At 35.3% G+C, this 12,973-nt stretch overlaps 3 protein-coding genes across 6 annotated transcripts; 2 read left to right on the top strand and 1 right to left on the bottom strand.

Moving 5' to 3' along the window:
- Positions 1 to 1,845: 1,845 nt before the first annotated feature.
- On the top strand, positions 1,846 to 3,509 carry LOC105183439 (uncharacterized). 4 transcript variants are annotated; one of them, XM_025297927.1, is made up of 5 exons: positions 1,850 to 2,074; positions 2,152 to 2,236; positions 2,318 to 2,411; positions 2,629 to 2,827; positions 2,974 to 3,506. In XM_025297927.1, the coding sequence occupies exons 1-4, from the start codon at positions 2,030 to 2,032 to the stop codon at positions 2,795 to 2,797; spliced, it is 393 nt and encodes a 130-aa protein (XP_025153712.1). In that variant the 5' UTR covers positions 1,850 to 2,029; the 3' UTR covers positions 2,798 to 2,827; positions 2,974 to 3,506. The 4 variants fall into 4 exon arrangements, 3 of the variants coding, with proteins under 3 accessions (XP_025153711.1, XP_025153712.1, XP_025153713.1); XM_025297926.1 differs by having other exon boundaries at positions 1,848 to 2,236; positions 2,974 to 3,509; XR_003112782.1 differs by lacking the exon at positions 2,974 to 3,506 and having other exon boundaries at positions 1,846 to 2,236; positions 2,318 to 2,502; positions 2,629 to 2,700.
- A 3,055-nt stretch (positions 3,510 to 6,564) lies between these two features.
- LOC105186513 (probable ATP-dependent RNA helicase DDX47) lies at positions 6,565 to 9,285 on the top strand. The gene is made up of 9 exons (XM_025297917.1): positions 6,565 to 6,693; positions 6,807 to 6,968; positions 7,043 to 7,173; positions 7,287 to 7,620; positions 7,715 to 7,881; positions 7,960 to 8,196; positions 8,382 to 8,605; positions 8,689 to 8,950; positions 9,039 to 9,285. The coding sequence occupies exons 5-9, from the start codon at positions 7,756 to 7,758 to the stop codon at positions 9,177 to 9,179; spliced, it is 990 nt and encodes a 329-aa protein (XP_025153702.1). The 5' UTR covers positions 6,565 to 6,693; positions 6,807 to 6,968; positions 7,043 to 7,173; positions 7,287 to 7,620; positions 7,715 to 7,755; the 3' UTR covers positions 9,180 to 9,285.
- An 825-nt stretch (positions 9,286 to 10,110) lies between these two features.
- LOC105181307 (60S ribosomal protein L19) lies at positions 10,111 to 11,848 on the bottom strand. The gene is made up of 4 exons (XM_011137994.3): positions 11,646 to 11,848; positions 11,187 to 11,293; positions 10,601 to 10,764; positions 10,111 to 10,511 (listed from the first exon to the last, which is right to left on the bottom strand). Exons 1-4 carry the CDS (start codon positions 11,648 to 11,650, stop codon positions 10,185 to 10,187), a joined length of 603 nt encoding a protein of 200 aa, XP_011136296.1. The 5' UTR covers positions 11,651 to 11,848; the 3' UTR covers positions 10,111 to 10,184.
- Between the last annotated feature and the right edge of the window lie 1,125 nt (positions 11,849 to 12,973).

Here is a 12,973-nt window from a genome sequence, read left to right as displayed (position 1 = left end):
GGAAACGTCAATTTGGATATTGCATGTAGCGAGCCGCATAGACGTGGTAAGGAATCGTCGCTTAAAGAAGAACACTTCTCATTTTTTATAAACTTCATTTTTGAAAAATGAAGAAGCCTACTGGGGATATCACTTAAAAAAAAACGCGTCAACAATAGTACCTCATGGGTGACGTGGAAAACTATTGGAAACACGCTCCTGAGGTTCGAGCGGCTTGTAAGCAGCGCGCGGAGCGGCGAGGTAAAGGGAATAGCGGTGGGCGGAGATAGTCGAAAATCGGCCGTCGCGTGCATATTTTGCCGAGCTCTGCTCTAGACAAAAGTGATCAGTGAGCGCTTAGTGATTATTGTCTGTGACTGGAGCATTCTTTTAGATTCTTTATAGACCCAGAAGTATTTACCAATCAGGAGCGAGAATTACTAAGCGCTCACAGATCATTTTGTTCTTCTGAACGGCAGCCAATGCCGCCAGTGATAAGTTGCGGCTTGAACTTTTCATAGTTGGCATCCACTCTTCTAATAACATCACAAACATTGTCTTCTCATAACACCAGAGCATTTTTTATTTTGGAAAAATTTCTTAACAGCAAAAAAAGATATAGGCAAGAGCACAGGCTTTTGCATAACGCATAATACATAACGCATAAGAGAATAAACCAATTAGTTTTCTTCAATTCCCTCCTCAGGATAGAAATGAAGAACTCTGATTGGTTGATTCTCTTATGCGTTGTGTATTATGCGTTATGCAGACCTTAAAATAAGAAATCTCTCCAACAAAACTGGCTAATGGAATATCCAGTTCTGGGACAATTGTGAAGAAGAAGAAGAAGACATCGCCTTATGACTGGCCAAAAGAGTTAATTCTCTAGGTCATAATTTAGAAGAAGAAAAAGAGAACCACATCAAAGCTTGGATGTGATTCTCGTAACTACATATATTTTTGATCGTGGAACTGTATACACGTTGTCCCTGTTTTTCTTTTTACTTTTTGTAATCGTTGACTGACGTAGGAACTAGAGTATAAGATCTACAATAAGAAGTTAGCCCGTCTACATTACATGGAGTAGCCTAAATTAAGAAGTAAGAGCAACGTAAGAAACTAGAGTAAGGCTGGTCTACAATAGATGTTGTAAGCTGTAAGCCGTAAGAACTGACCAATTATAGCTGATTATTTTTGTAATAATTGACTGTGATTCGCCAATTCTTACGGCTTACAACTTACGACACGTATTGTAGATCAGGCCTAAACCTAATATTACATGTGTCGTACGACAAGCTTTTCGGATACATTGATTGGCGTACGCGAAGCAATCCTAGAAATATTCTATTTGTTAACCAATCAACGTATTCGAAAAGATTGTCGTACGACAAATGTAATATTAGCCTAAAGGAGTAAGTGAAATAAATTATTTCCATTTCGTCTAAAGGTCATTCTACAATACGTGTCGTAAGTTGTAAGCCGTAAGAACTGACCAATTATAGCCGATTTTTCTTGTAATAATCGACTGTGATTCGTCAATTCTTACGGCTTACAACTTACGACACGTATTGTAGAATGACCTTTACTTCTTAAGGCTCGTCTACATTAGTTGTAAGAGTAAGGCTGTAAGGCTGTAACGTAAGCTGTCAGCGAATGAAAATATTTCATTTCGTGTTTTACAACTTTACAGCCTTACTCTTAAGGCTCGTCTACAATAGCTGTAAGAGTAAGTCTGTAAGGCTGTAACGTAAGCTGTCAGCGAATGAAAATATTTCATTTCGTGTCTTGCAACCTTACAGCCTTACTCTTACAGCTAATGTAGACGAGCCTTTACAGCTAATGTAGACGAACCTTTATTCCTTATTCTTTCCTTATTCCTTATTTTCTTACGCTCGGCGTAAGGCTCCAATTAGAGCACAAGAGGGAAATTGTGTGCGAGATTTGAGTTTGCGGGAACGTGAACTACACTGATGCAATATGAAAATATAGATTACATTAATAAAATATTTTTAGTATTAATAAAATAAAGAATTTAGTATAATGATGAATTATGAAAACGAGATGTTGGATAGTGCTTTTGACGATGATAATTATGGTAATGCATCAGAAGCTCAAATCCTAGTATGGAAGACGTTAATTAATTTAGTGCAACTAAATTTAATTTTGTACCAGAAGAAACACAAAGGATACAATAACAAAAGCATGAAGATGCAAATATGGAACAATATTGGTGCATCCTTGACACCGCCAATGACTGGTAAGTGAATAACGTGAAAAAGTGAGGTTAGATATTTTGGATAAGGTTTCATTTTCAATACTATGTACTGTGTATTTGCAGGAATTGATGCAGAAAAAACATTTTATCGTTTACGTCAAAAATTCGAAAAAGAGTGCAGGAAAGTCAATACAGTCGCAGGCAAGATCTGGCGCAGGTGCAGATCATGTGCCATATACATCTAATTGGACTAATTGGACATTATACAAAGATCTAATGTTTCTGACTGATCATATTCAACCTAGACAGTAATTAAATCATTATATAAATGATAACTATAACATTTATTCTTGCATTTTGCATTGGTTTTACAATAAATTTGAAAGATCTATTTTACATAAATTTTATGTTTAAGATGAATTATATTTCTGCAGAACATCATCAAATTTCCAACCTATTCTAAAGCGCAAGAAAGCTATGGCTTCGCAACTGTCGCATTTTAGCAGCTCACAGCATTCCAGTTTACAATGTGCCACACTAACATCTGCAACATATCCATCTATATGTACACCGCCAATAATTCTGAAGAAAACACAGATGTAATATGGAATACTGACTTGTGCAAATCTTTAGGTATAAAAATAATTAAATAATTGTAAAACATTGCACATAATTAACTTTTTTATTAATTATAATGACTTTTATTAATTATAATGAGCCTTTGATATTTCGTTATTATAGAATATCGATCATTATACTAATAATTTTAATTGTTGCAGATTCAGAATCTTGCTGAAAATGAGAAAGCATCTGTCGCGGATTTCATGGAGTCGTCTTCTTCAGTGTCACTTTCTAACTCATCAATTTCACAAGGCATTGCATCCACAAGCATGCAAAAAGCCGTAGTTTCTGCTATCACACCTCAAAGACTGACACCACCAGCAGATAGTACTAAAAGAGAAAGCGACAGACAAGTGATGAAGTGGATGCAGCAATGCTAGAATTATCCAAAAGCATCTCCTCCTTGGTCAACTCACTAGCAATTGCACTGAAAAAAATATAACGTCAACAGCATTACAATCGGCAAAATCAGAATTATCTACTGCAGTGGAAAACATGACGAGTGGTATAACTTAGGATTGAACAAAGTTCATGAAGAACATCAAATGGATTGTTTTATATCGATCCTTGTTTGCATTAATGACTTTATAAAGAGATGAAACTTTTATGAATTTTTTAATATGCATAAGATGTCTTGACTATTTTTCTTTCCATAAATGACTTAATTGCTTTTGTTTCAAAAGATTTATAAAAAAATATGTTAACTTCTTGTTTGTTTTCGAATTTATTTAAATTTATTTACTATAAAATGTTATTATTTTACTTTCAGAACATATTTTGACCAAATAAAATTTTCTTAGATTACATTTTTATTAGAAATATTAAAAAATGTTATTAATATAGAAATATTAAGAATTATATAATGTTAAACAAAATAAATTATAATGAATAAATTATAATGAATAAATTATAATGAACAAATTATTTTCTTTTCTCATTTATATCTCTGCTATAAATTTTAATTTTTCATAAAAATGTTATAAATATCAATTTTAATAAATAAAAGCATTTAAATAAAACATACAATTCTATATTTAACATATTTTTACATGGATGTATGGTTTAAATGAATTTTTTACCATCACTCAATGAACCTATAAAAAGAAACATGACATGCATTTCTACATGCAATATAACTATATATTTAGATTATGAGATATACTGCTATGATTACTGTACTGCCCAATATCCACCCATATAAATTTATATTCTCCATCGCAAGCAGCCATAAGTACTATGCTAAAAAATCCTTTATAATTGTAAAATTGGGATCCTGACATAGGAGGGGCTTTAATACGTATGTTTCCTATCAATGGCACCGACGCAATTAGGGAACTGCCATTTATCCATGAATCCCTGTGCCACTCTATTCCACGAATTTTTATCCATAGTTGGAAAAAAAATTGGTTGTAATGCTTCTCAAATTGCTTGGCAGATTTCAAAGATTATCGTGTACACTGTTGATCTCCCTATGCGAAACTCAGTATATTTATTTAAAATAGTGTCTCCTAGAGCCAGATATCTGCAGGAACAACATAATGATGTTACGCACGCACGCACGCACGCACGCACCGCACGCACGCACGCACGCACGCACGCACGCACGCACGCACGCACGCACGCACGCACGCACGCACGCACGCCACGCACGCACGCACGCACGCACGCACGCACGCACGCACCACGCACGCACGCACGCACGCACGCACGCACGCACGCACGCACGCACGCACGCACGCACGCACGCACGCACGCACGCACCGCACGCACGCACGCACGCACGCACGCACGCACGCACGCACGCCACGCACGCACGCACGCACGCACGCAACGCACGCACGCACGCACGCACGCACGCACCGCACGCACGCACGCACGCACGCACGCACGCACGCACGCACGCACGCACGCACGCACACTCACACACTCACACACACAATAAAATTATTTCAGATTCTACTTACAAGAGTGTCATCTGTAAACGCAGTTTAGGACACAATGGAGTCCTCCTGCTTCGCTTTAGTAATTTATCTTGCATCAGATTAAGTAGCCAATTAAAATGCTTTAGCCACATGTGAAAATTTTGAAAAAATACATCATGGTCTTGCCTCTCCATTTCTCTTACAAGATTTGTCTGATAACCTTATTGAACTTTAAGTTGATTTATGGGACGAATCCACCATCTCCTTCTTTTACGATGTTCTCGTCTTTCTTTTCGTCGTTTCCATTCTAATATTAATTGATAGTGCCATATAATGACGGAAATACTTGCTAAAATTAATTCATTAAACTCCATTTGGCAAATAACCTCTCTATTCACTGAGGTTTATTAGTTCGATAGAGGTATCGATGTTACAAAAGCACAATCCAGCACATCGTCTTCGTAATTTTTCGTATTATTTAGCTAAATTCTTTGTTTATTATCAATACTAAAAATTATTTTATGAATATATACTTTATAAACTAAATCAGCCCTGTCTACCCCGCGGCTCGCGAGCCGTTTGAGGCTCTTTCCCCCACCCCGGAGCTCAAACGTGGCTCCTTCCACTCTTCCAGTCGATTTTATTATTAAATATATAAGGGGATTCAATTAGTTGTGCTCTTAGTCAAGTAAGGATAATAAATGTGTTAATAATATAATTAATTATATTATAATATAATAATTAATTATTAATAATATAATTATATAATTAATAATTATATTATAATAATATTAATATATTAATATAATAATATAATTAATGTAATCATTTGCATAACTTGTGCTATAATAGCGAGAAATATTAAAATATTTAATAGAGGAAATTACAGTGTCACATATTAAACATTGCGGTTTATTTTTCGCATTTAAGAAAAAAAATAAATTTCCCATCTCTGTTGAAATTGCTTATTAGACGTGTCAAACTTTCTTTTCGACATAATGTTAGTAATGTTAATATAATATGAATATGTTAATGTAACAATAGAAAATAATATAAGACTATAATAATGGAATAATATAGTTAGAGTAATTAAAGTTAATATAATAATAGTAATAATAAGGATATGAATATTATTAGCATATAATAATAAGGGAAATTTCTCAAAAGCGATATTCCTCTCATTCACGATGCTCCTAAAGGAACTAATGATAAGGACAAGAGTCAGAGAAAACCCACAAATGACTCGTGAGACGCGGCGCGGCCTGCAGTCGACTGGAAGAGTGGGAGGAGCCATGTTTGAGCTCCATGGTGGGGGAAAGAGCTTCGAGCGGCTCGCGAGCCGCGGGTTAAACCAGCGGCAAACGGTGCTTGTTTTCGTGCTAGATTGCTTGCTGGATGAAAATACTGCGTTCTGATTGGTATATTTTCGAAAATGGATGGAAATGCACCAATCAGAATGCAATATTTTCATCCAGCAAGCAATCCAGTACGAAAACAAGCACCGTGTGCCGCTGGCTTTAGACAGGGCTGAACTAAATGAACGTTCACACTCCCGCAAAATTAACCGACCCTCGCACACTCGAGAGGACCTCGATTGCCTACACGATTGGATACAACCAACCGGTGCAAAGCTTTATCTGGTGAATTTTAGATCCAACCAATCATTACTCTGTGTCCTGTGTACGGTCGCGAGCATAAAGGTTTGTGACCGTTTTTTTGCAACTTTCGGAACGCATCCCGACTCGAGAAGAATGAGAGTCACGATCCGCCTGTGGAGCACGCCTGCGCAGTGACTCACGACGAAAAGCGAGAAATGAAATATACGTGGTGGGACATATTATAATAATACAGACTTAGATGAAATGAATACTCCAGTATTAAATGGAAATGAGGGAACACAGAACAGACAAGAATCATCCGATGTAAGTCTTATACTCCGAAGGACATCTGAAAAAGGTAAAATATGAACTTAATTAAGAGAATTACGCTGCATTATGATAGTTACGATTCTGTTTTATATTTAATTTATATATAATTTAATTACATTTATATATAATTTATTATTCCAGCAACAGCCACCTTCTATAGCAGAAGCAATGATATTAGCTACAGAAGCAGCTGTTATAGCGAATTTTGAATTTTTGGGACATACAGACATGGACATGGAAGAGGAAGAAGGAGATGGAGACGCTGAAATTTATGATGCAAATACAGATACCAAACCAAATAAAGTAACGCTTACTATCATCTTGCGTTTTAATGATATTGTTCACGCTATTTGTTAACATAATTTCTTATTTTTCAGGCATCTATCTCCCTTCTAGCGGAAGGTGTTGATACAGATGCAGAGGCAGAAGTATTAAATGAATTAAATCTCCTCACAGAAATTGAAGAATCGCCTGGTTCTATCCATCTGGAAATGAATTCTTCAAAGGAGTTAGTAAATCCCTTTTTATTCGTATACTTTAAGATAAAATATAAATCTATCACGATAATAGATATTTTGTAATATTGTCACATATAATCACATAATCTAATGATGCCTGTAGGTTTATTACATAGAGGATTACAACAAGATCTAAGACGCCCAAATAATAAAGAAGGCAGTGACTCCACGCTGGAATTCGGAAAATTACAATCGCGTCCTCGTTGCGCGTGGAAAGTTGCGAACCTATCCGGAATCTTGATAGATAGGTTTCTTAATCTATTATACCAGTCAACTTTAACTATTTTTATTTCGTTTCGCAGTGAAGAGCGATAATTTTCGCAGAGGAAAAAGTTGCTCCTTATCAAAAAACGCGTTGACTGAGTTTATTTTTATCGAATTCTAAGGCGGAGCCCCTAAACTGGATAATTACCTTTCAGAACAATTTGAAGCATTAGGTAAGAAGAGAAACATTTGAACTATAGCAGCCAAATAATACTTTGATTATGATAGCTTGTTCAATACCTTGAATTATATCAAATTTTGCTTTAGGTTCCAGTATTGGTGTAAAATGTGCAGTATTAGTAGGTGGAATGGACATGAGCGCGCAAGCGCTGCTACTTAGTAAAAAACCTCATATTATTATTACCACACCTGGAAGATTGGTCGACTATTTAGAAAACACCAAAGGCTTTAGTTTGCAAAACTTAAAATTTCTGGTGATCAAACAAGATTCAGTAAATTTATCTCCATATTTATTGAATTGACTCTAATTTCATTTGTTTTATACTTTACAGGTTATGGGTGAGGCGGATCGTATTTTAAATATGGATTTTGAGATAGAAGTTGATAAAATTCTCAGAGTAATACCCCGAGAAAGGAGAACGTTATTATTTTCTGCAACCATGACTAAGAAAGTACAAAAGTTACAACGTGCATCTTTACGGAACCCTGTAAAAGTTGAAGTATCCACTAAGTATCAAACTGTAGAAAAACTACAACAATATTATATATTCATTCCAGTAAAATTCAAGGTATACTAAATATTATAAAAATTATTAGTTGCACGCGCATGTACACACACGCGCGCGCATGTATACACGTGTATGAGTGCATGCGTGTATGTGTGTATGTAAAATCAAATCACTGTATAAATAATTTTTACATAATTATTGATCCTATGAGAATAATCTTACACGCATAAAATGAATTACGGTAGGACGTGTATCTGGTGCATATCTTGAATGAGCTCGCTGGCAACAGTTTTATAATATTCTGTGCAACGTGCAATAATACTGTAAGAACTGCTTTATTATTACGAAACTTGGGCTTCACGGCGGTTCCGTTGCATGGACAAATGTCGCAGAATAAGAGAATCGCTGCACTTACCAAATTCAAAGCAAGGAATAGATCTATACTAATTTCAACGGATGTTGCTAGCAGGTGAATCCATGACCTGTAGAGTCAGCTTAATGTTTCTACATTGTATAAAACAGAAATGTGACGAAACACTTTTATATTTATAGAAGTCTCGATATACCACATGTGGACATTGTTATCAATTTTGATATCCCGACGCATAGCAAAGATTATATACATAGAGTAGGTCGAACTGCGCGTGCAGGTCGATCGGGTCGATCTATCACATTTGTCACACAATACGATGTGGAACTGTATCAACGAATAGAACAACTTATATCGAAGCAACTACCACTGTGGCCTACGGAAGAGGGGGAAGTAATGCTGCTACAAGAAAGAGTTACCGAGGCGCAACGAATAGTAAAAATGGTAATTAGGTTTATGCAAAATATTTGAAGAATTGATACGTTTACGCGCGCGTGTATGTACATCATCCGTAAATATTGCAACTCTCTAGGAGGTGAAAGACATCGAAGAAAACAAAAAGTTGGGTAAACGGAAAAAACGTGCTGGCGACAACGAAGATGACACAGAACAATCCATTGGAGTAAGAAAACGAATCAAAGGAAATGGCAAGAAGATGGGAAAAAGAAGATAATGTTAAGTATTGCACGCAGTGCAATATTGAGACTGATAGCTTTTTTCTTAAATTACGAGCGGTTAAAAGTAAATTACACACACACACACACACACACATACATACGTGTGTGTGTGTGTGTGTGTGTATAATTTATTTTTAGTCGCTCATAATTTAAGAAAAAAAGTTATAATAATTAAAATGATTTTACGGACTGGTAAATATTTCTAAATCTTTACCATAATCCTTTATAATTGAAATACAAATGGTTCGGTATAAAAATTTGTTAAAACATTGATGATTTCCTATGTTTGGTGCTTAAATATTTTTATATCCAAATATTCAAACGCTAGTAACTTTTTGGCTAACATCATACTCTAAAAACAAATATTTAAAATAATTGTACGGATTTACAGCCTTTGTAAACATACTATAATTCTCGATAAACCATTTGATATACAATTTTTTTTAAGAATTGTCAAGTTGCAGCTAATATTGTAAAAAAAAGATAATTAAAATTGCATGGGAGCTCATAAACTTTCTTAAACGCATTGCAGTTCTTTATAAATGAAATACAAACGATTATGTAATGTAATTTCTTGAAAATCAGTAATTCGCTGACTAGTTTTGTGCGAATCTTGCCGCACAGCAAAAATTGTCTTGAGAATAATGCAGTAGCATATTAACGTCTCGTTTCACTAGTGATAATAAATACATAACGCGCAGGAAATGAGCCGTTCATTGGTTACCGTGGTATTCACTAGCAAACTCTGTCGTTGCGCGACAAAATTTGAAATTAGGCGGTGAATTATTAATTTTTGACAAATTACATCATGCAATAGTTTCCATTTTGTCTATAGAGGATTGCAATGGGTTTAGAAATATTTCTGACTTGCTGTGTTCTATGCGCGAGAGCTATAAAGGATTACTATTTCTTGTGAATCAGAACCAATTGAAACTAATCAGATTTTGTTGTATTTTGAACAATTTTATTTCTAATACATAAAATTTTAAATGACCACCAATTTATTTCTTCTGCGCCGCGGCGGCTTCGTCCTCGCGCTGATACGACTGCAGAAGCTCTTGCTTCTTCGAAGCGATGCGTTCTGCGCGTCGTTTGCGCGCCTCTCTGACTTTCGTTCGGCGGGCCTCTGCTTGATCCGACAGCATTTCCGCACGCGCCTTTTCTGCCTTTTTTTTATGTATGAACTCCATGAGTACTCGCTTATTCTTGAAGACATTACCCTTGGCCTTCATGTATAACGAATGATACAAATGACGATCTATTTTCTTAGTCTCGCGATACTTTTTCAGTAGCCGACGTAAGACTCTCATCCGTTGTATCCATAAGTCCTAAACACAAAGCATGTGAATAACTGTACTAATTGAACAAACACGATAATAGATTACTTATGTTATATTCATCACTAAAATATATGTACCTTTTGTGGCGTTCGTGCATTTGCAGTACCTTTTCTTTTACCAAAACCACAGTGACGTCCTTTACGTCTGGCCTCTGTATTCTTACGGACACGTGCCCGCGAATGTACTGCCACAGGCTTCTTAATGATCAAACCATCTTTAATAAGCTTTCTGATATTCTGTCCTAAAGCCAAAAAATATAATCAAAAATAAATGAAGAGATTAGTGACACAATACAATTCTCTATCAACATTCGATTGATATTATTATGACATGAATTACTTTTATACAACCAAGTTAAAATTGGTGTAATATGTAGTCTATTTGTAGTCATCTGTAATCTATTTTGACACAAACCTCATATAACTTTAAATAGTTCTTGATGTAACCAATGATATTTCGTATTGCATAAACTTATTACACACAACTGTGATATGAAACATTCGCAGTTGCATCAAGAACTGTCAAATGAACTTTATACTGGTCTTATAGACTTAAATTATGGTACCTCAATGGATCTTACTGTACTGGTTTTAGGTTATTAAGGGAATGTAGTCAACATAAATTAGTAATATAAGAGACAATTGCAGAAAATCGCAAACTTACGGGAATTCGTGTTTGCAATTTCGTTGATCTCATTCGGATCCAACCATACTTTCTTTTTGCCACATCGCATAACAGAGGCTGCTAGCCTCTTCTGGAGCTTCAAAGAGCTGCAATAAAAAAAGCATGGTTATGTTGGGTAATGATTCCGTGATCATTTGCGTGTAATATATACATGTTCATCAAAATTAATAAAATATGTGTTTTGGTCATAAAGAAAAAATAGCACTGTTTTCGCTACACTATGTAATATCCATATTTTAATGAGAAACACATGTACTGCGATGCTCGATAACGAAGACACATAAACGGAAGTATTTTCTCGCGGAATCAAATTCACAAGGCGGATTTCAACATGATTTTTGTGATGAGTTATATATATCTGATTATCTATATGATATCTATATATATCTGATTGATAATATTTGGTAGAAAATCATAAATCTCCCATAATCTACGAACCTCATGGTGTCGCCTATGAACTTTCCGGTAGAAAAGAAAATTAAAATGGCAGACGAATGGTTTCTTCAGTTCAGTTTAGTTCGGTACATGGCTTTAGGTAGAAGGATGGACCTATATGCCACTCTCCACCTTAACTGCGTTAAGGGGAGGGAGGAGAATGGTTTCTTGATCAGCCCTCTCTGGCTGATATTAAGCAAAGAGAAGCCTGAGAGCGGCCATGGCTGCATTTACAGCGTTATCGAAAGGCTGATTCGAAGCGCCAACTGAGTCCATTTTTCATGGATATGAACTACTAAGCCAATCTCCACGATTTGTTGGTACTATTCCGTGCTATGTCCATAATTATTTGGTTCTGTTCTGTGCTATGTTCACGAGCGAGCTAGATTAGTTAGATAAAAACGAAGAATCGGTCTTTGTCTCACCACCAGCGAATAGACAATCGCGACGATAAACTGAAACAAGCCAGCAGCGATGTTATCATAAGGCAGATGTCGCCGTCCCCCCTTTCGCCCCCTTGTTTTCCTTTCCACATTGTTTTATATTCATAATTCGGGAAGAAAATAATTTCGAGAGTTAGGACGATTTCTAGCAATGACGCGACAGAGATAACGCGCGGCCACATTAATTTGTTATGACTTTTATATTACTTATAATTACGTAAACGCCCTTATATGCAAATTATAGATAATTATTGCGCGTATGTTTTAATATTGTACAATGGTATATAATAACAACAACTTCATTTCTTGCAGAAATTTTTTTAAGATCTTCGTTGAGGTCGTGAATTAATTTTTTTCTTCATCAATCAGTTTTCTGCAAAAATTAAGATTTTGTAAATAAAATATAAAATGTTTCTCTTCTCTTCTCTCCGAAGAGTTAATTAAAAAATGTGTACTCCACAGAGTCAACTAAAAAGTGTGTAGTCAGAAGAGTCAATTTAATAGCGTATTCCGAAGAGTCAATTTGAAAGCGTACTCTGAAAAATCAAATTAATATTGTAATCCGAAAAGTCAATTTATAATAGAATATTTACTTCGATGATTCAGCTGAAGAAAAAAAATATTTATTATTATATTCAGAAAATAATATTTAATTTATTATTTATACTTATCTTACTTATGCTTACCTTACATATGCTTCTTTGAATGAAAAATTTAATTTGTTGACTGATTCAGATTCAAATTTGTTAAAATATCTCTTATTCGCAACTCTTGAACCGGTAGGTAGTAAAATAATTTTCTTTCTTTACGAATTTCTTTACGAATTTTATAAACTTTTTACAAACATAAAAATTGAAAGATTCTCAGAGAACAAATAACTTCTCTTGA

The sequence above is a fragment of the Harpegnathos saltator genome, unplaced genomic scaffold (assembly GCF_003227715.2).
Source record: "Harpegnathos saltator strain DR-91 unplaced genomic scaffold, Hsal_v8.6 scaffold195, whole genome shotgun sequence".
Lineage (NCBI taxonomy): Eukaryota > Metazoa > Arthropoda > Insecta > Hymenoptera > Formicidae > Harpegnathos > Harpegnathos saltator.
The sequence above is the reverse complement of the archived record's forward strand: the minus strand, read 5'-3'. Positions and strand labels throughout refer to the sequence as shown.